The sequence below is a fragment of the Peromyscus leucopus genome, chromosome 1 (genome assembly GCF_004664715.2).
Source record: "Peromyscus leucopus breed LL Stock chromosome 1, UCI_PerLeu_2.1, whole genome shotgun sequence".
NCBI lineage: Eukaryota > Metazoa > Chordata > Mammalia > Rodentia > Cricetidae > Peromyscus > Peromyscus leucopus.
Genome location: NC_051063.1, coordinates 26749010 through 26771888, shown reverse-complemented (window position 1 = coordinate 26771888; position 22879 = coordinate 26749010). Strand labels below are relative to the sequence as shown.

At 38.1% G+C, this 22879-nt stretch overlaps 1 protein-coding gene across 5 annotated transcripts in view; it reads right to left on the bottom strand.

Annotated features, from left to right (window-relative positions):
* Fam204a (family with sequence similarity 204 member A) overlaps positions 1–18989 on the bottom strand; it is a 32965-nt gene extending 13976 nt beyond the window's left edge. The window contains exons 1-7 of one of the 5 annotated variants that reach the window (XM_037205680.1): positions 18915–18964; positions 18462–18729; positions 12868–13118; positions 12343–12430; positions 12191–12221; positions 11902–12001; positions 4579–4668 (exon numbers count right to left, since the gene is read on the bottom strand). In XM_037205680.1, coding sequence (XP_037061575.1) covers positions 4579–4668; positions 11902–12001; positions 12191–12221; positions 12343–12430; positions 12868–13110 — 552 coding nt within the window. In that variant the 5' untranslated portion in view covers positions 13111–13118; positions 18462–18729; positions 18915–18964. Of the gene's footprint in view, positions 1–4578; positions 4669–11901; positions 12002–12190; positions 12222–12342; positions 12431–12867; positions 13119–14615; positions 14742–18461; positions 18845–18914 lie in introns of those variants that run through there. The other 4 variants (XM_028881007.2, XM_028881011.2, XM_037205684.1 and 1 more) reach the window with 4 other exon arrangements.
* Between the last annotated feature and the right edge of the window lie 3890 nt (positions 18990–22879).

The window sequence follows — 22879 nt, the reverse complement described above, 5'->3', positions numbered from 1 at the left end:
AAACTCTATCTCGGGGTGGGGGGTGGGGGGTGGGGAATCCCTATTTCTAAAAATGTCTAAAACACTAGAGGTATAGCTCCAGACAACTTTTCAGGCAGTCAAACATGTACATAGCAAGGCAGCTCACCAAGGTGAGGGTGGAATTAATAAAACAAAGCTGACACAGAATATACATGGAACTCCTTCCCAACCTATCACACCATTTGGGATATTATCCAGGTTCATGAGATTTAATATGGATTCAGAAAACAATATATAATCTAACTCCTCACACTTAAAAATCTATAAACTAATTCCTCACACTTAAAAACTAAATTTTAATCTTGGTATGCCATGTAAGAAAAGTACTCTCAAGTGGAACTGGAGGGATGGCTCAAAGTTAAGAGCACTTGCTGCTCATACAGAGGACTAGAATTCAGTTCCCAGCACCCACATCAGGCAGCTTACAACTACTTTTAACTCCAGCTCCAGGAGATCTGACACCTCTTCTGGCTTCCTTGGGCACCTACACTCATACATGAACAAGTGAACACACACACTCACAATTAAAATTAAAACGAGATCTTTTTTAAAAGTAAAGTCAAACATTGCTTTAAAGATCTAAAGTCATCTGGCAATCACAATAATAACGTCCCTACACAAGAAAAGAACCAGCAACAGATGCTGAAACAGATGAAAGTACAACAAGGAAAGATGTAAAGCCTTAAACTATCTCTCCATAAAGTATTTATTCATCACAAAGGAGAAAACAGTAGTTGTACAGTGCAGAAACTCAGCGGTATCACCCTCATCAAAGTAAAACCATCAAAAAGTGGCACAAAGAGATAGATAGCATGTGCCTCTGCAGAGCCTGAGAAGGCCCCAAGGTCACTGCTGTGACTCATCATGGGGAAATGCTAGACAAAACAAAATTGAGGGGTGTGTGTTACTTGGCTTCTCCTCAAAAACAAGGTCTTGAAAAAATAAGGACAGAGCAGCCATTCTAGATCAAAGGAATATTGCAACAGAATGCAGTGTTAGAGAATAGGAAATGCCTTTGCTAGTATGGACATTAATGCAAATTTAAATAAAGTTACAAATTTTGTAGGTTTCTCTTAAAAATTGAAATGTCTTTATGTGCACACCCATATCACTTCTCCCCTTCTACGTTGATGCTATCCAACTCAGGTTCCCGACTGAGCCAACTTGTTGGCACATTTTTTTTTCTTATTAACATCTTTATATGTGTGTATGTATGGTGTGGGTATGGGGTCATTCAGTGTGTGACGATGAGAAGACAAATTACAAAGTTAGTTCTCTCCTCTCACCTTCACATAGATTCCTGTGACGAAGCTCTGGCTGCTACGCTTGTATAGTAAGCACCATTTCCCACCAAGTCATCTTTCTGGCCTCAAATTGCACAACTTCCTTAATAGCAAACAAAATAATTAACTCTGCTAAAAGGAACTCAGAACCTGCAATAAAACAGATGCTTCTCTGCAAAATTCCCTGGTTTCAGGTAGAAGAGGTCATCTTCTTATCTGTCTTATCTTTTCCTTAACAAGACAAAAAGTTAGAGACAACTGACTGATGGAAGGGGTCTGCTGTGGCAGCTACCTTTGTAGTTGGAAGAGGTCACAGTACACAATGCTTGGATCCTCCAAAAACAGGATGAAATTAAAAAGGCAAGAGAGCACAAGTTTGAGTCCTGTAATCCTGAAGAGTGCAATGAAGACAGACGTAGCATTTCTAAAAATCAGCAAGCAATCACAAACTATAGTCCTGCTGGTTTTTCTTAAGTTGTGTCTTGGGCTTTACTACAAACTACCAGCAAACCCAGACCAGCAACCCAAACCAATACGAAACAGCCCTGGAATCTTTCAAGCCATTCGAGAGACACCTGGTCAACAACTAGCACAGGGTGAGATACTTCCTCAGTAGAGAGACAGTTAAGCTCCAGCTCCCTCAAAGGTTTCATTCCTGATCCACAGTAGGCTGCCACTAGCTTCTACACCCAATTTAGGAAAGGTGTAGCCTACTGACTGACTATTAGTTCCCTGTGTGCTTTCTCGAAAGCCTCCCTAGATCCTACTGTTCCCTAGTCCCACCCTGATGTCCTCCTCTATCTGAATCCTTAGAGCTGTGGCAGACCAAGCCCACAAGCACTGATCCTCCCCACCATTTCCTCATGTTTCTATGGCCACCCTGTCAAAATCTGCAGATGACATTCACTAAGTGGTATAATCTTGTTATCTCAGCAGTTAACTATACTTTTAAGAAACTAAGTCACTACTTACAACTGCACACCTATGGCTGTGTTCCAAGGACCATACTACCACCACTTACCCCCCCCCCTCACACACACACACATTTGTTGAGTGAAAGCACAGATTGACATATAGGGATCTTACTCATACTGAAGAAGCCATAGATAACCAACAGTTAACAGGAAATCCTCCTGAACTTGGGGCGCAATTTAATACACCTTCAAGTTCATTTTATTAAATGAACTTTATCTTTACCCTTCAAAATTGTGATAAAATACTATTATATCCAACAAGAGCTACATTTAATCAAAATATGACACTTTTGTTTTTTTATAAAGTAGAGCAATTGTCAAACTGTAGGCATATGAAGCATTAGAAGATGGGAAGAGTAGAATACTTTATAAGAAAAAAGCAAATACAAGTATATTTCAGCAAGGTAACCGTGTCAAAGCTTTGATAGCATCCTCACAAATTAAAAACATACCAAATGTCCGACATGCATTTATTTTTTTTCTTAAATGATGTAGCAATTCTATTTCTGGGTATATACACAAGGAAGTTCAAACAGGGATTCAAACAGATGCTGGTATACTCATGTTTACAGTAGCAAGTCTATGTCAAACTGTGGAGTACTGTCTTCCAGCAATTAAATGTACAAACAATGGCACAAATGAGACAGAGTATCAATCAGTCTTGAAATGGAAGAAAATTCTGACACACACTACAACACAATGATCTCTAAACCTGTTATGCCAGTATGAAGCATCTACAGAAACTGAATGCAGAGGCAAAGGTATGCTGTCAAAGCAGAGTAAAGAGGAAACCGCAGAGTAACAATTTAAGTTGTAGAGTTTCGGTTTTGCAAAAAATTCTGGAGATGAGTAGTGGGAAACTCTGCACAACAGTGTGAGTGTGTTCAATGCAACTCAGTTACACACTCAAATGGCTACAAGCATAAATTCTACTGTACTTTACCACAATAGAGCAATTCACAAAACGTGAAGAGTTTGTTTTGTTTGAAATAGGGTCTCACCCTGTAACCTAGGGTGGCTTTGAAGTCATAGTAATCTTTTTGCCTCAGCTTCCCAAGTACTTGGATTACAAGCATGCACCACCATACCCAGTTTAAAACATCAACTTATTTTTTGGTTTTTCAAAGCCACATAACTCTCATTCATGCTATTTCTAGCCAATGCCCTTAATACCCACAGCTCTATAATTTCTTTTATATTAGCCACTAATACACATGTATAAACATTATACACAGAAATATTTGATGTGACCAATTCTTTTTAAAGACTTAAAAAAAAAGTCAATTTTGAAATTCTTAAGTGTCTTAGGTGATTTTGGAATCATCAGCCTTCAGCCTTTCATTTGAATTTGTTTACTCCATACACCAAAATCCAAAAGATTTTTAAGGCCCACAGACAAAAATTCACACACACAAAAAATTTACAATAAAAAGAAAAAATGATTTTTTTTTTTTTTAAGACAACGGATATGGAAGAATGCAACAGTATTTCCACAGAATAATTGATGGAAATAGAACTTTCTAATTTCAGACTGGGAAAAAGAAAAAAACAAAACAAAAAGCTTGCAAGTGAGTTAGAACTCTAGAAAGGGCCAGCAATTTTCATGAATGAACTCTGATGCATTTTATGTAACTAAACACCAAGGAGTATTACAGGTTAAGACTATAGGGAATTGGGTACTAAAAATAAAAACTAGAATACGGATTTTCATGTTTTTAGTCTATAAAGAGAAAGGAACTATAGAACAGGAAAATATATCAACTATGAGTGATAGGTGTACAGGAACCCCACCTCCAAGGGTGAGTCAGAAGTATCTTGTGACCTGCAGTTGGATATTAAATGTATCTATTTAATTTTACACTGCAAACTATGGGAGAATTAGCTGAAAACCTGTAGGACTGAGCAATATGTACAGAATCTACAATAAAAGACTGTAAACAAGGACTAAGAAAAGGCTGCAAAGTGTGACTGCAGAACACACAGATGTCCTCGTGAGGAAACTAAGGCAGACAAAAAGGAAAAATGAAGGCACCCTTCTAATCATACCTGAAGAGCAACACCAACCTCAAACAAAATAAAGAAAGAGAAAAGAAAAAAAATAAACAACAACAACAAAAAAACCTGCTGAAGCCAGGTAAAACTAGGGTCAAATATCAATTATGCATAATATTCAGCCTAAGTTTTAGGCCAGAATAAATTTAAAGCATTAAAGTCAGCACAAAACCTATCATTTCAAAATAAACAGTAGAAAGGGAGAGAAAAATAAGGGCAAAAAGAAAATCAGAATCAGTCTCACTTACCTCTCGAGTAGCTAGCTGGTTGCTGAGCTCTTCAGCCTTCTCAACATCCCACTCCTCCACAGCCTGGTCTATCCTCTTTTCAAGGCCTGACTAGAAAGAAAGAAAAAAACAAGACAAAACAAATTATTGGCAAGACAGAAAGTCAATCACTTGCTAATTAAGACTATGTCACAGGACTATAGCAAATACGACATCCATTCAGTCCTCTCAATAATCCTATAAAAGTTTACATCAATTCCTATTTATCGATAAGACACTTCCTAAACTTTCTTAGCCTCTTTAGCAGTGCTTTATTTCCTAATCTCTGGCTACAAGTGCCATCTTACTAATGTTCCTAGTGCCTCTGACATACCTTAAAAAAATAAAACAACAGCAACAAAAAACCTTTCCCATCTTTTCAGGTTCCCATCAGATATTACCCTCTCTAGTACCCTACCTTCTGACTGTGCCACCTTTTCTTATATCCCACACCAGATTTCTCTCCTGTCTGCATCACTAGACTTCATGTCTCCCTGTAGCACTTGTTCTTCTAACACACTGTTTTTCTCCTTTCTTGGGTACTATGCTCAATAAAGGCAAACTCTTATGTACAGTCACTGGCTTGGAGTATCCCAAAATCCCACCCAGTTCCTTCCACACAGGAGGAATTCACTCAGTCTATACAACTGCATTGAAAGTTTCAGTGCAATAATCCATAATAATAATTAAGACTGAAGGAACCCAAGTACACTGGCAGCCCCTGATAAGAATTCCACAATAGTAACACTGAGGTAATGATGCCCTTCCAGTCAAAAGGGGGAACATACTGTCATGATTATTTATACAAATTTATCTGCAACAAATAAAAAATGTATTTCTTGGGGCTCAGCAGTTAGAACACTGCTGCACTTCCAAGGGACCCAAGATCAGATCTCAGCACCAACAATGGACTCCTCACAACCACCTGGAACTCCAGTTCCAGAGAATTTGACACTTCTTCTGGCTCTGTATTTCTCCGGGGCTCAAGAGTATCTTTATCTTGAGCTCCCAGAGCAATACAATTAGAAGTTTATAGATTCTCCATTTAGAACTTCATATTTCATCTATAATGGAAATGAAGTTATTTTTTTACAAAATGCTAACACAATAGTCTTTACTCCCTTTGCAGAACAGAGATTTCCTCAAATGCCTCTGAGACAGATGAAGTAAACATTAAAACCAAATTCAATTTTCTTATATCACAAAGTATGAAGTAGCCAGATACCTCAATTCAGTATTTACACAAGCAATCACCTAGACCAGCTTCACTTGTTCCCCTTAGTAACCTGTCCACTAATCCTCTCTTAAGACATGTATGTTATACACAGCAGCTGTGCTCCCTTCCAATTATCAAGGCTCCTTGAGATTTTAAAGACCTGGGTGTTGCCTTCCTGTATACAGTGCCCAGAGTAACCCATAGATCCTCAAACCTGGGTAAGTCCACACAATGAACCATTCTACTGAATCAACTTATTAATGTCCCCCTGGTGCATAGAGCTATAGCTCAGCACTAATGTCACAAAGGGAAGGGAAAACTCCCCTATCCCAGAAACTCCTATGAACTGCTAAGCTTAAATAAAGGTAAAGTTTCACTTTAAAATTAAATCAGAATGGGGGTATCTCTAAGTAATATTGCCTAGAGTACAGGAAATCCTAGGTTTGATTTCTAGCACTGCATCAAATCTGGTGTAGAGGTAACACACACTTGTAATCCCAGCATTTGGGAGGTGGATACAGGAGGATCAGAAGTTCAAGGTCCTTGAAGGTCCTGATGATGCACGCCTTTAATCCCAGCAAAGGGAGGCGAGGTGAGCATAGCTCTGTGAGTTAAAGCCAGCCTGGTCTACACAGTGAGTTTGTTTTCTTTTCTTTTTTAAATATAATACTTTTGTCTTTTTCTTCTTTTCTTTTTTCAGTTTTGTTTTGAGACAGGGTCTCACACTGTACCCCAGGATGGCTGGGAACTTCTGGCACTCTTCATGCCTCAACCTCCACAGTACTGAGTTTATAGGCTTAATCTATGTAAGATGCCTAGCTCTGAAAATTTTTTATTCTATTTTGTATTTAATAAGGACATATTAGCATCCTGCTATGGGATGCCTTTCTGTATGCTGTAAATACATGTTGTTCCCACTGGTTAATAAATAAAGCTGCACTGGGCTATGGCAGGGCAGGATGGAACCAGGAGGGAAATCCAAATGAGATAGAGAAGAAAGGCAGAGTGAGGGCAAACGCTCCAAGTAGCCACCAGGAGAAGCAAGATATGAGAGAACAGTTAATTGTTTGGGAGGAGTCTGTTGGAAGATCCACCTGGGCTCCCTTCCCCTATCTCTTTCCCTAAACCCACCCCTTCAAAGCCCGCCAAACACAGCTCCTCCCCCAGAGAGGCTCAGGATGACTCGCACAGGGGATACATAAGCAGCATCCCAGAAAACAGACTTGTGGTTCTTCCAGTCTCACGTCTCTGTCTCCGAGGCCGGGAATCGCCTGGGGAGCACTTTACCCATTAAACCTGGGCTTTCCAATTTGGTCTGATTCAGTTTGTTGCAATGGCAGAGAGGCCTTCAGGAGGCCAAAAACTATCAGTAATGCCACGCACAAAGTCACATGGCAAAACATAGATTAATAAGATGGGTTGAATTAAGTTGTAAGAGCCAGTCAGTTGTAAGCCTGAGCAATAGGCCAAACAGTTTATAATTAATATAAGCCTCTGTGTGATTATTTGGGACTGAATGGCTATGGGACCAGGCGGGGCAGAAACTTCTGTCTAGAGCATTCCAAATACATTCAAAATTCTTGTATTATAAACACTCCCATCACCATAAGAAGACAAGTTCACAAGATTCTGCCGAGAACACTGGTGAAAAAGTAAAATGAAGTAGAACTTCCACTTAGGAACTGAGCAATCTGGGGAGGGTCTCTACACTTGTATGGCTGTAGTTCTCTCATTGAAGTCAAGTAAATATAAAGCTATGCTCTCTACAAAGTGATGATTAGGGTCAAGAAAACAATTACGAACTATCTAGCCAATATTTACAATACAGTAACCACCTAGTAGTGATTAACTGTTTCTCTTATCTCTAACTAATATCAGATGACTTTCAGGTGAGGTTACGGACTTCACCATACTTCTTTGGGGGCTTAGATCCAAGCATCAAGAATTTAACTCTGAGCCAGTAAATTGTCTCATCAAACAAGATTTAAGTATCCAAGCTTTTTAAGATTTTCAGGAAGGTCCCAAAGTAGCTTCTGATTTACACAGGATCTTCCACATCAGAGCAGCAGGAGCTGCAGGCTACTCTTGATAGCTACAGTGCTAACCCTCTCAATGCACTCAAGGCAGCCAGATTTTGATGTGATCTATATACTGAAGTTCCATATAAAGGTCTAGATAGAAAAAGTACTCTACCACAAAAAAAGAACAAGTTTGAAAAAGCCTATTACAACAGCAATTGAACAACTTTATGAAAAACTTTAAACAAACATCAAAGACAGTAATTCTAAAAAGTAATAAAAGTATCCATAGTTTTCATGTCAGAAGTATCCATTTGACACACTCAGGACTACTTCAATAATGACTGCTACCTAATAAAACTGAGTCAACTATGGAATACTTAAGACATTTATAGTGAAATGAAGGAGCAAAATTTATTCTATAGAAATTCCCACATAGATTTAAAATACTTACGTTATGATTACAGAATTATTAATAAGCCCCATTAACTGCTGCCAGAAATACAACTATAGCTGCATTTAATACAAAGAACACCTTAAAACACTGTTGGATATTAGGAAGACTATATTTAAAAAAAAAAAATACAAGCCTCTCTGCACTGTCTGGCAGACAGGTGACAGCAGTGTTATAATACACATTCTGGGCTGAGCAACAGTTTGTTTGGCAGGACTCCAAAGTGGGGTGTATGATAGACATGAGATTAAGAAGTTTTGTTTTGCTTTACTGTTCTTAAGGGTTGAGTGAAAAAGACTTTCTGATATTGAAACAGATCAGCCTCTGCTCCAGAGAATAAAATGCTAGACTGGAAATCCATATTTGTTCACACTGCACCATGTGTCTGCATAGTGCTACCAGATTCCTAACTATCTGTTGGACTTACAGTTTCTTGTAGCTTTTATCGTGGTGTTTCCAATGTGGACATTTTGCTTTTGCTTTTTTAAGTTTATTTACTTTGCTGGACTCACAGTAAAGACCGCAACAGGACAGCAAAAGAAGCATCATGTAAAAACCATGATCCCAACCAGAACTACTGGCATGCAATTACACGCAACTCCCAAGAGAAGCTGAAGTAATTCAGCTTCACTAAATCCTTCCTTTCCTTTCATGCTTGCATTTATTTGTAGAATATTAAGTGTCGGCACAACATGAGCCTGGCCAACAACAGTTTCCTTGATTAGAAGACCCGTAACTTTCCTCGTCGGGCGTCATTTATGCAGAGGAATAGCTGCAGAAAAAGAGCCCAAACTTACAAAATGGATGCACATTAGTCAGACCCACAGCAATTTCTCTTCAACAGAGTTCACACTTTTAACTGCTATTTCGACTTTTCTGGAATGCATGTAACATAATGGTAAGACAAGGTGCTAGGTCCTAAGATGGAGTTCTTCGAATAAAACTATGAAGAATCCTTCTACCTCTAGAGGAGCTAGTCCCATCTATCCAATACTCAGACTGTACAACTTCAAACACTAGCGTAACGACAGGATTCCAGTAGGTTGCAAAAAAAATTATTCTCTAAATCTCTGCTTTTTGGAATGTTTACAAAGTTCATTTCATGACTTTAATGTCTCTTATAATTAGATACTCTGAAGTCAATACTGTTATGAGAAAAGATAGTAAATATTGCAAATAACTGAAAATCAAAGGCCATTTAACTCAAATGTTTAAAAAAAGAGTTGAACAAATACTTAATTATTCATGTCCTGAAGGATCTAGTCCAGTGGTTCTCAACCTTCCTAGTGCTACAACCCTTTAATACAGTTCTTCTAGTTGTAGTGACCCCAAACCATAAAATTATTTTCATTGCTACTTCATAACTGCAATTTTGCTACTGTTACGAACTGTAATGTAAATATCTGTGTTTTCTGATGGTGTTAGGTGACCCCTATGAAATGGTCATTCGACTCCCAGGTTAAGAACCAGTCGTCTAGTCAGTGGCTGGGACTCCAAAACAGGTCTACCAGATGGCCCATGGCTCAGGACAGTCAATAAGGTCTTCCTCCCTGCTTCAGAACAGATTTGGCAGTCAAGAGCAGCCTAAGTCAAAGTCACATGACCTACTCCCAACACACAAGAATCACAAGGGTCAAGATTATGACAAAAACATGTTCAGATATCCACTACCTTCCATAATGCGCCCAGGGAACATCAGCCTGATGTCTTAAGACTCAGATGGCACTTGCAACTCTACCACTGGGCTTTGTGGGAAATGTATTATTTCTGCATCTGCTTAAACGTTATTGCTCAGCAGTAGGTGCAGAAAATGCACCCAGGGCCAAGTACCTGGTTTTATAGGGACTATTTTAGAATTAATAATTCTTTGCAAAACTGAAGAGAAAAAGATACATGAAGTATGTTATGACTATAATCCCAGTCACAGGTTGAATCAATAGAATCACTTGATTGAGATAAGGAGTTCAATAGCAGCCTAGGCAATATAACCAGACCTCATCTCAAACAGAACAAAACTACAAACACATCACATACAAAATTGGTTGCAATAGGCCCTTAATTTACATTTCCTCAGTGAGATATCACCACCTAATTATGAATTTAATATGAGATGTTTTTCACAAGAAATACCAACCAGTCAGAAAACAGCAAAGGCCTTTTTAGGTATACTGAGCAGTCCTCAGCAGTGACCCATGTAAAGTGTATCTCTTTAAAGCAAGCACAGGATACAAAGGTCCCACTAGGCCCCATAGGTCTCTAACCTACCATGGAACACAGATTCACATGCTCTTAGACCCCAGCAACACCACTCTCCACCCCCACCATGAATATGTGCACTATTCCTTCAAGGCCTTTTCTAATTCCTAAAAAGTAACAACTACAATTACATACCTCAAGTTGCATACTCTGAGCCCCCACCTCATATTATAGCAATTATTTACTCTTTTCTTGTGTTCTGATTAACACATGTCCCAAACTGAATTCTGAATAGGTTCTACTCTCAATCTTTTATTTCCCTAACTTTTCTCAACTTTCTAACTCACTTGAGGAAAAACCTGACAAATGATGCAAAGGCAAATACTATCAATTCTATTTTCACATTAAAACCTCAAGGCACCCACACTTTTCTCCATCTTCATCAACACCGCTGACATTCAACGGACCATTATCTTGTGCCGAATCTGCCGTTTTCTCATTTACTTTTGCTACATCACCATCTATTCTCCATCTAACAGTCAGGGAATCTTTAAAACTTAGGTTAGATCATGTCACTAGATTATGTCACTCTCTTAAAAGTGCACTGTAAATAAGGTCCATTTCCTAGCAGCGCTGAGGTCCCCCCAGTTTTGGCAGCTCTGTAAGTTATCTTGAGTCTGAGCTACCCTCTTCCTCACTGACTTCCAGCCAGTCTAACCTTCTCGCTAAAAACAAACAGGTCTCCCATTAACCCCTCCTTTAGGGTCTTCACTTATGTTTCAGTAGCCTCCGAGTGACTATTGTTTATGTAAACAGCCTTCACCACCCTTCAGGTGCTGGGGGATGTCTTTCTGTATGCTCTGAATATGTGTTGCTCTGATTGGTTGATAAATAACGCTGCACTGGCCTATGGCAAAGCAGCTTAGAGGCAGGCGGGAAATCCAAGCAGATACACAGAGAGAAGAAAGGAGAGGCAGGAGAGACATCAACCACCACCCGTGGAGAAGCAAGATGCCAGCAGACCAGTAATGCCATGGCCATGTGGCAACTTATAGATTAATAGAAATGGGTTAAGTTTTAAGAGCTAGCTAGCAAGAAGCCTGCCACAGGCCATACAATTGGTAACTAATATAAGCCTCTGAATGATCATTTTATAAACGGCTGCGTGACAGTGGGGGCCAGAGAAACTTTCCGGCTACATTTCAGGTCTCAGTGAGACAGCCTCTTACAAGGCAAAAAGAGTGAGGCCCTCACAATAATACTTTCACAACTTACTCTTCTGATGAGTTTTAAACTAGCAAGATATTTTGTTTCTAATTATATAAATTAATGAACTAGTATCTTAGGCAAGACTAGTCACAAATATGTCCTGCTAGCTAATATATGATGGATTAATACATATATAATAAGATGGTTCTTACCTTCTCAACTTTTTTCTGTTTAACTGGGGGTTCAAATCTATCATTGGCTCCAAAATACTGAGTAAGTTCCTTCCATTGTGTTTCACTTGAGGACTGCTCACTGCAAGAAGATAAATTAAGTCTATGTACACAAATTATGACTCTTTTAATTTTGACTGTTTTTAACTAGTTGCAATAATTACACTTCAATGACTACTTCTCATGTCTGATCATTATCAAGGTAAGTAGTGCAGTAATCTAGAAAGTTCCACAAAACTGCTAAATAGTAACTATTTTAAATTCCACCTACCTGTGAGATTCTTTTTCATTCTTCAATTTGCCTAAAAGGAATTTAGAATACTTAATTTTCAGCTATTATTTCAAAATCATGTTTTAAGAAATTAACTCAATTAGTCCATTTAGAGTTAGTACAACTAACAACCTAAGTTAAAAAATAAACACCTTTTTTGGAGCGTTTTCTTTTTTTCTGTCTGAATCTTGACGTTGAATTTTTCTGTTCAGAATGTTTTTTATGCAATTCTTGAAATTTCTATGTAAAAAGAAAAAAAGCATGTGTGTGTGTGTGTGCTGGAGATAAACATACATTTTAACAACAAACAGATATGTTAAGTAAACTCCTTATGCTCTGCCATTTCTAAAGCTCTTGAGATACTCCAGTCCTCACAACTCTCAGCTGAACTGGGATATTCATTGGTTTTGATATAAGCTGTTTGATAACAGAGAATGAACTCATTGATCATGGCAGGTAAAGTAGAGCAGATAATCCTATGAAGTTTTTCTTTTTATTTATGTAAAACAAAACGAGAATCAAAGCATCCACATGGCTAATAAGAACAGTGAAAATATTATGAGCCCCCTCTGCTGTCTGCTATATCCCAACATATCCTGCCCACAGCACAAATACAGAGAAAACATGCACATGCACATGCACATGCACACTTTCCTAACATCACAGAGGAAACCTACATTCCACATGTTTAAGGGAATCCCAGAAGGACATTGTTCATATGCATTTGCATCAGCCTCTGTCTCAGCTTTTGGCTCGCCTGCTGGGAAATCTGGCATCTTGGGCTTCCTACTGTTGTCAGTCTTTCCATCTTCCTGCAAATTAAGTTCCGTAAGCCCTGGATTCTCTGGTGTGGCTTCCTCTTCAGAATCTGACTCAACATCACTTTCATTTAGCCCAGGAGGCAACAGCCCACTCCACATCTTTTCTTCTACAAGGAAAAAGGGAAAGATGAATTCAAACTCAAATAGCAGCCACAGAAACTATTTTAAAACCACTAACAAGAGCTCCCAGGAGACCAATATGTCTACCAATGCAATTTAATTTAAAATCTAAAATGAGATGAACCCTCCATATAAAATAGCTAAAATAAGTTGTGTTAAGTTGAAAAAAAAAAAGTTTAAAAGTAATTTAACAGTTTAAGTATGTTACAACACACATCTCCAGATAAAACAGAATATGAATTCTCTAAAGTATGGATTATTCTGCCTACATGAAACATTGATCATGGCAGGCAAAGTAGAGCAGATAATCCTATGAAGTTTTTCTTTTAGAATGTCTTTTAGAATTAGTGTAATCATTAGTAAAGCACCCATGGCCAAACACAACAATATACTCTGTAGGAATTTAAAACAACGTATTTTTTTTAAATTTTATTTTGTTTTGTTGTTCTTATTAAGACAGGACCTTACTCTGGAGCCCAGGCTGGCCCTGAACTCATGAAGATCCTCCTGCTTCAGCCTCCTAAGTGCTGCGATTGTACGCACGAAACATCATAGCCAGTTTAAGGCTTAAAATAACATGCTTCACATTGTACCCATTAAAGGATGAAATAAAGGTGGGCGGATGCATCATCTAATGAAGCACATATAACTTTCAAAAGCCTTATTGTCTAAGAGTAGGTTAACAGTTTAAAAAAAAAAAAAAAAAACTTTAAGCTGTATACATATGTTTTAAAGGTTATAGTAGTATGGGCAGCAAGATGGCTCAGCAAGTTAAAGGCATTTGCCACCAAACCTGATGACCTGAGTTCCATCCATACATGGTAGGTGAAAAACAACTCTTGTAAAATGTCCTCTGACCTCTCTCCACCTGTGTGTATGCAAACATACACACTTATTTATTTTGTATACACAAAATAAGTATATACAAAATAAATAAGTGTTTTAAAAAAACAGTAAATAAAAAGTATGGTAGGTAGGAAATATATCCTAGCTTTAAATTTTATATTGTTTGCTAAAATAAACCAAATGAAATATAATTCCAAAACTTAACAAGCATACAGTTTTCATGAATGACAATACTATGTATTTGGGAAACAAAAAGTTCAGAACAGTATTCAACAATATCTGTATAGCTCACTGGTATAAGCACTAAGTTTCATGAAAATGTCTTTTAGAATTAGTGTAATCATTTCATTTGATTTCCATAGTACAAACTATTTTTTCATACAAATGAACCAAAAACAGTTACATCTCTCAAGATTCATTATCAGTAAGAAGGAACAAAAGAACAGAAAGCCGTCTTGCTGGGTCTCCTGGCCTATTTTGCAATTAATCTAGCAGGAAAACCAACCCCATTCTCTTCAGGTCATGGGTATCAAGGATCTCTGCATTACTCTGAATTATATATTTCTGCTTTCTTTTAAGAATCCTCTCTCAGATTTAAAGAAACAGGGTTTATTTTTGTGTTTTTAGGCCAGGTTTACCAGTACTTGATTTTCTGAAACATTCTCTTGGCTTTTTAAAAGGACCATGACGAATGGACTCCTGACTCCAGTTCCACTAGAGGCAGAAGGAACTCACTCAACAACTGTGACCCTTAGTTTCTTTATCTGCAACACAGGATAATTACACTGGTTAGTCTGAGTATTAAATGAGATACAACACTCAACAGCATTTAGGAGAGTCTAGGGGCTCAATAAATGTTTGGTGCTAAAAACCTTTTTATTTTTTAATAAACTTGAACTGTGCATCAAAAAACAAATGTTCAGTGGTTCTTGCTAATATTTCTGAGGCCATGAAATGCATTTTTATCACTCCTAATATGGATAGAAGGGCCCATAGGATACCTTTGAAGTTTCTGATATTTGTGGTGCTTCATTTATCAACTGATACAAATCATGTTCCTCCCTATCTCCACAGTCTGACATGAAGCTTCTCTAAGTAAACCTGGTATTTAGCCTCCGAATAGGGCAATAAAACAAGAGGCAGATTACCAGACCATTAATGGAACTCAAACATTAATGTTCCTTATTTATAAAGGTCTTCTCTAACCATTGTGTGTAATTTTCTATCCAGAATTTAAGTTCAACTCAAAGTAAAGACCCCAAGTTATACATATTCTGTCTTATAAAACATGCACCAACCCCTAAACTTGGTTGAGATACTCGGTAAAATATGCCAGTAGGGAGAGCAGAATAGCAATGGTCTCTAAAACATCTTTAGGGTCATTATCCATTTGAGGATACTAAAACTGTAACAAATTTCAGACATTTTTTAAAGCATGCTTGGGGCCTACTGTAGAAAGTACTCCCATGGCATTTTTCACTACATGCTAGATATTCTCAAAGAGCCTGGGAACAAAAGTATAAAAAACAGAATAGAATCTGTAGCCTCACAGAGCAATGTTTATACCATTTCAAGGAAATGTTACTCAACCTGAACCTTCAATTTCAATAGCATATGCCACCTACAAGTAGACCTCTGTTTTAGTATGTCTGGAGTTTCACAGTCTACATTCTCGGCATTCAAATGTGCTTCCCCATGGAGAGCAGTCTCAGTTACCCTACAGGAGTTATGCTTTTCCTTATCAGTTTCCAGGCAGCTATACAGTTTTCATGGCTTTTTGAACTTTTTCAAAATTGCTTTTATCTACTGCTTGATATGGTATCCAAAACTGGTCTCAATATGGTATTTTCCTAGCTTGAAAGTTCCTTAAATGTACCTAAAGAAAAAAAAGTTAAAAGAACCGCCAAATCTATAATACAAACTTCAAATAAGGTATATTTTTTAACTCAGTCCTTAAAAATCTTTAGCCACATGTCAGTTTCCTGTGATATTGAGGTGTGGCACAAAACAAAAAGAAAACATAAAACCATGTTAGGGAGATTCAAGCTTCTGCTGATAAACTTAGCTAACTGCAGGTAATGAGCCTGCAAAATGGAGCTGTCCACTGAAGCAGCAGCTCAACTGTAAACCAGCCAACATGGAGAGGCTGCTTAGTAATTTCTGTCATGGGCTCCTGTTTAAAGATATTGCTTTTCCATTCCTATCAATATGTGTCACTCATACGTTTTCCAACTGCTCCTGCTACTCTTGTTTGGGCTTCTCTGCACAGAGTTTCTTTATTTCTTTGAAGTGTCTCTTTCATTCCTTTCAGGATGCATGTCTTTATTTTAAGGGAGAAAGTCCCAAATTAGTTTCTGAGAAAATCCAGCCAGTCTCAAAAGATGTGGAATAACAGACAAACAGAAAGTCAATTCTTCTATGTAGATTAGAGCCAGGACTATAACAGCACTGCCAATTAATTAATTTGTAGGCTTTCAGTTTTTAACCTGTAACTCAATAATATTTAATTTAATCATGAGAGCCTCAAGGAAGATGTAAATGATCCAGGGATCCCTTTCTCTAAAGTTTCAAATATCACCTTCATATCATACACTCATTACCACTGCAACTGTTGATTTATCCCACTCTACAAACTATTTTGTACACAACATGGGATACATCTTTTAGTTCTGGGCAACCACTTGCTATGAACTGAATGTATTTCTGTACTGTTCTAAATCTAAATAAAGTGGGTTTTCTTTACCCTCAAAAAAACAAACACAGCCATACTGAGCACACATTGGCAGAAAACAATGCATTTGAAACAAAGTGGTTCAGCAGCTGGTAATCTTTTCTTTTTTACAAAGTTTTATAATGAAAGTACTAGAAGTTACTAAGCTAATTATCAGTATTTTTTTTAATCAAAATTATTTTATTTTTTCCCTAGTAGCACTTATCATCTACCATTAGGTTAAAAAAAAAAAAAAAAAAAACCCTTATTATCCTTCACTTGTTACCAGAGATGTTGACTATACACCTCATTTTTATAATTTTTTTAAAAGTTTTATAAATATCATCCCTCAAAATATAGAAACCATAGATACCAAATCTCAATAATAAAAGTTCTAGCTTGTGTCAGAATTGGAGACCACTAACAGGAGCTAAAATAAAATAGGCTTGGGATTCAGATGACTTCCAGCCCTGAGCAGGCCATTGCATCTGCCTGGGTCTCCATCCTTTCTAAGCTTTAAAATGAGAGTGTGATCAGCTACCCCTGCGATGTCTCACACCTTTAAAATGTTTATAATCTTAATGTTGCCAGTGCCTCAAATGCCCAAAACTGCCTCACTCTTTGATGTATTATACTATTCTCACTCAATCATGAAATCTTGATGAAAGTTCAGGAAATGCAGTTTCTCTCCTCTACCTCACAACCCAGTCAAGAATACACTCTGCACCCAGGCCACTGAAAAAGGACAGGAAATGAAGTTACAACAAAAGACACAAAGGCAGTAGGGGAAAAAACAAAGCAGGCCATGGCACACAAGCCAAGAGGCAGGCATCAATCCTCATCACAATACTGATTAGAAATTAACATCAACCCATTTTACAAGGGACCTAACTCATTGTGATCCACTTATTTTACAAAAGCAGAGCCTGATGGCTTTCAGTTATGTCCTTTTAGAGCATCAAGTTGGTGATGCATTCTTGGAGACAAAGATTTGGGAGAAGGACCAAAACAATGATTCTAGGCTGTAATTTTATAAGATTGCTAAAATTAGTAATTCAGTAATAATTTTTACTAAGTTACTAAAAAAATTTAGTAATAATTTTTGAGTACTTTTTGCATGTGAAAAAAATCAGGCAAGATATTACACTAAGTAACATACTGAGTCACATGTACTCCAAGAAATGTGTTTTCTAGACCTCCCAACTGCTTACAAGCTATATCCAAAAGATAAAAATCTGAGCATCTCAACAGATAAGCATTTCCTGTCTCAACATGCCAGAATTTAAACTGTTTTTATCAAATGGCTATATTTTATCATAAATTTTGTATTCAATTTTAAGTAATCACAGTCATCTAAATTTAATCTTATTTGTAAAATAATTATAACCATCAGCCTCTACCCTATAAGATCACAATAAAGTATTTAATTAATTCATGAACGTTGGAATTAGTTAATGTACTTTTTCGGATTAACATATCAACATTAACGTAAATGTCTTATTTATTGTTAGAAAATGTGTTCCTTTTTTTTTTTTTTCAAAACAGCACAGAAAACACAAGGGGATCACAGGCCTGAGTTCGGATTTATTTCACATAAACTATTTACTTAGCGGGATTTCCTTTTGTTTTTTTCTTTGCAAGAGTGGGTGAGTGTGAATTAAAACAATGTTTGTTTACAGCCACAGCCCGGAAACTACTTCCCCCCCAGAGCCTCTCTACCTTGTATGGAATGATGTACAAATTATGCAGTCCACGCCATTGTGCAAATACTTACGAAGTTCAAGACTGCGACAGGGTAGCTCTAAAAAGGTACACCTCTTCCCGCTGACAACCTGGAACTCTGCGGCTCTGGGTGTTTGGGGGCCGCGCCACCTCCGGATCTCAAGCCGCGTCAGAATCCCCCACGGAACGCCGGCCGGAACGCCGGCCGGGACGCCGAAGGTCTAGCCTCGCTCCCATTGGCCGCAGTCGCTTTCCCCGAAACGGCAAGAGCACCCACGAGCCTGCGGCGCTCCAGGCGGCCCGGCCCCTCCTCGCTCGGCCTGGAACGGGACGGAGACGGGGCCAGCCACGGCCGAGTTTTCCTAGCCCGCTCCGGCGACCCCGGGGAGGCGCTGTGACGCCCGGCCGCCCAGACTCCTCCGCTGCCCTCCCTGCCCGGAACCCAAGCCCGACAGGCCCGCCACGAAGCCCGCCGCCAACTCGAGCAGCGCGAAGCCGAACTTACCGGCCAGGAAGCAGCGGCGCAGCAGCCATCTTAGAACCCCGTCAACATCGTGCCTTCTCATTGGCTCAAGCGGCTCAGCCAATAGGCTACGGCCATTCTGGCTCTGAGGTCGCCAAAGCAACAGCCTGACTTGCCTAGGATCTCCTATCTCCCTTGACAGGGGCTGTTTTTTGTTTGTTTGCTTTTTCCTCCTTTTTCTCGCTGTCTTTCTCCTTTGACCCAGCGGGTTTGGGTTTTTTGTTTGTTTTTCAAAGCTTTGTTCTTTCCTAACTCTTTGCCTGTGCTGGTGCGTCTGGCTGAGGAAAGTGCTCACTTCCACGCTTAGAATTGTTGTGGATGCCCTCTTCGGGGAATGTTTTCATTCATCAATCCCTCTTCTTTCCTTCGCTTCCGCATTCCTTTCTTCTTTCTTTCTTCCTGTGTATATTTGAGTGCTCACTGTGTTCCAGGCTTCATGAAATTCTCAATCCGATTCCTGTTCCTCCGTTTACTAGGTTGGCACAGTGTATAGGTCCTGATGAGGGCCTTGGAGGCATGAAATGATGAAAAGGTCAGAAAACTTCACCGTGTGAAGACAATAAAAACAGACAAGGAGACAGAGACGAATATAGGACTAATTCAGAACTGCGTCCATTTTCTGAAGTAATGTTCCGTAGTAAGATTGAGTATATGTTCCTATTTTTCTTGTAGTGGTTACATGAGAAAATTCAGGGCTAGGGAGATAACTCAGTCACTGAAAAGTATACCGAGCAAGTGGGAGGACCTGCGTTCATTCCATCCCCAGAATTCATATTTAAAAAGCCAGGGGTCGTGCCCCGTGCGTGTAACCCCAGCTCTGAGGAGGCAGACAGGCAGACTCTTGGGACTCCTTGTCCAACCGCACTAGCCTACTAGGCAAGCTCCAGGCCAGCGAGCAGAAAAGACATGTGAATATCCCCTGAGGAATTTTGCTTGGGAATTGTCTCCTGGACTCTATATACGTGTACTGGATCATGTGTGTGGGCACATGCACCCACAAAATACAAAGCCTTTAACAAGTTTAAAAAGCCTATGACAAATTAAACTTTGAAGAATTTATTTGAACTAACAGCTGTTTCATGAATGAAGTAGTGTTATGATCCAGTCAAAATTCAGAGAGGTCCACCAGTGAGCAAACAATCTTTCCAGATTAAGGAAAGGAAAAGAAACTGATATAATAGTGTGGTTGGTCATATCTGGGCATTTATCTTATATAAACATGGTCTGATCAGCTGTCACACTGACTAGGCTGAAAGTCAGCTACTATGATTTGACTAAGACTTGGCAACACATAAGAATACTAAAATACTCTTAAATTAGGCTGAATAGAAGGTATTTAGTTATTTAAAGCAAGGAGTTCATTGTAGGCCAAACAACGTACACATTGCTTAACCCACAATTTTCACTTATTAACATTATCAACAAACGCCTTTTTAAAAATATTCTGATGTACAAAATGTTTGTCTGTATTTAATAATATGAATGGATTTAGCATTATTAGGTAGTTAATCCTACTACTTAAACACCTAGTACACCCATGCATCCATCCTCTAATATCTTCTGGAAGATAGGCCAAGTTTGTGATGTAGTGATATGTCCTAATTTGATAAGTTTGCATGACTGAGGTTCCCCCTCAAGCATTCCCTGATTTAGAGAAAAGCTAAGCTAAATAATTCAAGGATTCGTGTGAAAATCTCCAATGACAAGACTGTCCAGCTTTTAAATGGGATTTACTTCTACTCAAATCCCTAAAATGTTAAGATCAAGGAAGTATATGAAACTGGTTTTATAGTTGTCAGCATTGAGTTAGTTTAATTGTTGTGTTAGTCTGCTGTAAATTTACCTAACAAAATATTATAGGCTGAATAGCTTAAATAATTAATGCATTTCTCCTGCTCTGGATACTGTAAAGTCTGCTAGCAAGGTCTCGTCTCTTGGATTGTAGGCAGCTACAATCTCTGTGTGCTAATGTGACCTCTTTGGAACGCAGTTTAGGAGAGCTCTTTGGAGTCCTCATAAGGACACTAATGGTCACAAGTCAGGGACCCATCCTTTTGATCTTATTTTACTTAACTTATTTTGTTAGAGGCCCCATCTCCAGATACAACTGTGTTGTGGCTCTAGGCTTCAACATGAATTGGGGGAAAGCACACAACTGTCCAGCCCATAACAAATTGTTAAAGGTAGAAGTGTGGCCAGAATAGTGAGAGGACAGGGAGAAAAGCCATAGCATGGGGTAAAAAGAAATTATGTCAGCATACTTAAGTGTCTGAATTACTTCTACATATATTCCATTCATGAATGCTCATTGTTTACTGCATATTACTGTACATTGGGTGGAAATGGGTTAAAAACTCCAAAGATTTATAATCATTTGCATATGTATATGTATATAATTACATGCATATTTTCCCCAAAGTTAATATGAAATTCTTAAATATCTACTTATGATACTAATGAAGTCTGATAATAAACAAGTCATATCTCAAGAGTTTTGTTCTGCTTCAAATTGTGAGACTGTCAATTTCTGCATTTTTATGTTTTGCAAGTTTTCTAAAGAAAATGTCAGTTATTTGATTTATTTTAATCAATAAATTTATCTTCCCTCCAGAAAATTCCCACTCTGGAAACCTGCCAAACCATGTGTTTTGTGAATGAAATACTTGTATTTTTGAGATTTCAGTGAAACATAGAATTGTTGAATACTTTTTAGTAAATCATAGTGAAATATACCATGCAGCTAGTGAATTGTGCTGGAATTTTATTGCATCTGGCAATAATTTCAAGCATGTAAGTTTCATTTAAATTCTTCATATCTTCAAAAACACAAAGCAGTTTTTCTTTGCTGAGGAACATTAAAGTTTATGAACAGTTTGCTCTCATATTTAATATTTTTAGTGTAGAGATTATAAGTCACACCCATGATATAAAAGATTAATTCTTTTTGGTGGCTGCTAAATCTCTGATTGATGGAAATGTTCTCCAAATATAATGAAGTCCCTCAACTATTTCTCATTTGGATAAAGTGAATACAACTTTGTTGAACATGTAATAAATGTACTTCTTGCTGAAACTGAGAAAGAATAATTAATTTCCTTCTATACAATGTACTTCTTTTTCAAAATTGCAAAAATATGGTCTAGTGACTTAGGTAGAAAAATTGAAACCAGAGAGTTTTGAATTTCATAATTGTGTTGCTATCCATCATTATTGAGAAATTATAATTTATATGAACCTTTTTCACATTTTTCAGAGTAAAACATCTATAAATAATGTCAAGTTTTCCAAGGATATACTTAACAACTAACAATTAACACTGTAATATCAGCAAGAATTGACATTTGAGGAAAGACATTTTCCATAATATACGGGATTGCTGAAGAGGAACACCTTTTGCTTATTGTCCTTGTCTAGTACTTTCAAATTCTTTAGGTCTAATGGGGAAAGACAACAGAAGAGGGACATTTAAGGAGTATTTGTATATGTTTATCTTTTGCCTCTAGTATCTCATGTACTCCTATGAAGTAGTATGGATGCATCATCTTTATAGATAGTAATTGAAGCAACTTGTCTAATGCCACACATCCAGTGATATGCAGGATGCTGAGTTACTGCTTTCCCTCACTGTTCCATATTGCCTCATAAGGGGAGGTTCCTTAATAATCCCAGGGCAGAACAGTCAAAAGTGTAGACATCTGTGATGACTAGTGTAACGGCATAACCAGTGGGATCTCATGAAAAAAGAGATTTGGGTGTCTTTTCTCCCTCCTTTCCTATCACCCTATAGTTAGTGGTCACATCCTATCAGAAAGCCTCCGGTCATTCCTGGCTTGATGCACTGAAATCTGTTAGTCTTTCCCTTCTCTTTTTAACACTTACTTCACCTCTTTAGATAAAGCAACACATATTAGTTTAATACAAAGCCTGGTAATTGAGAAGTTGTCAAT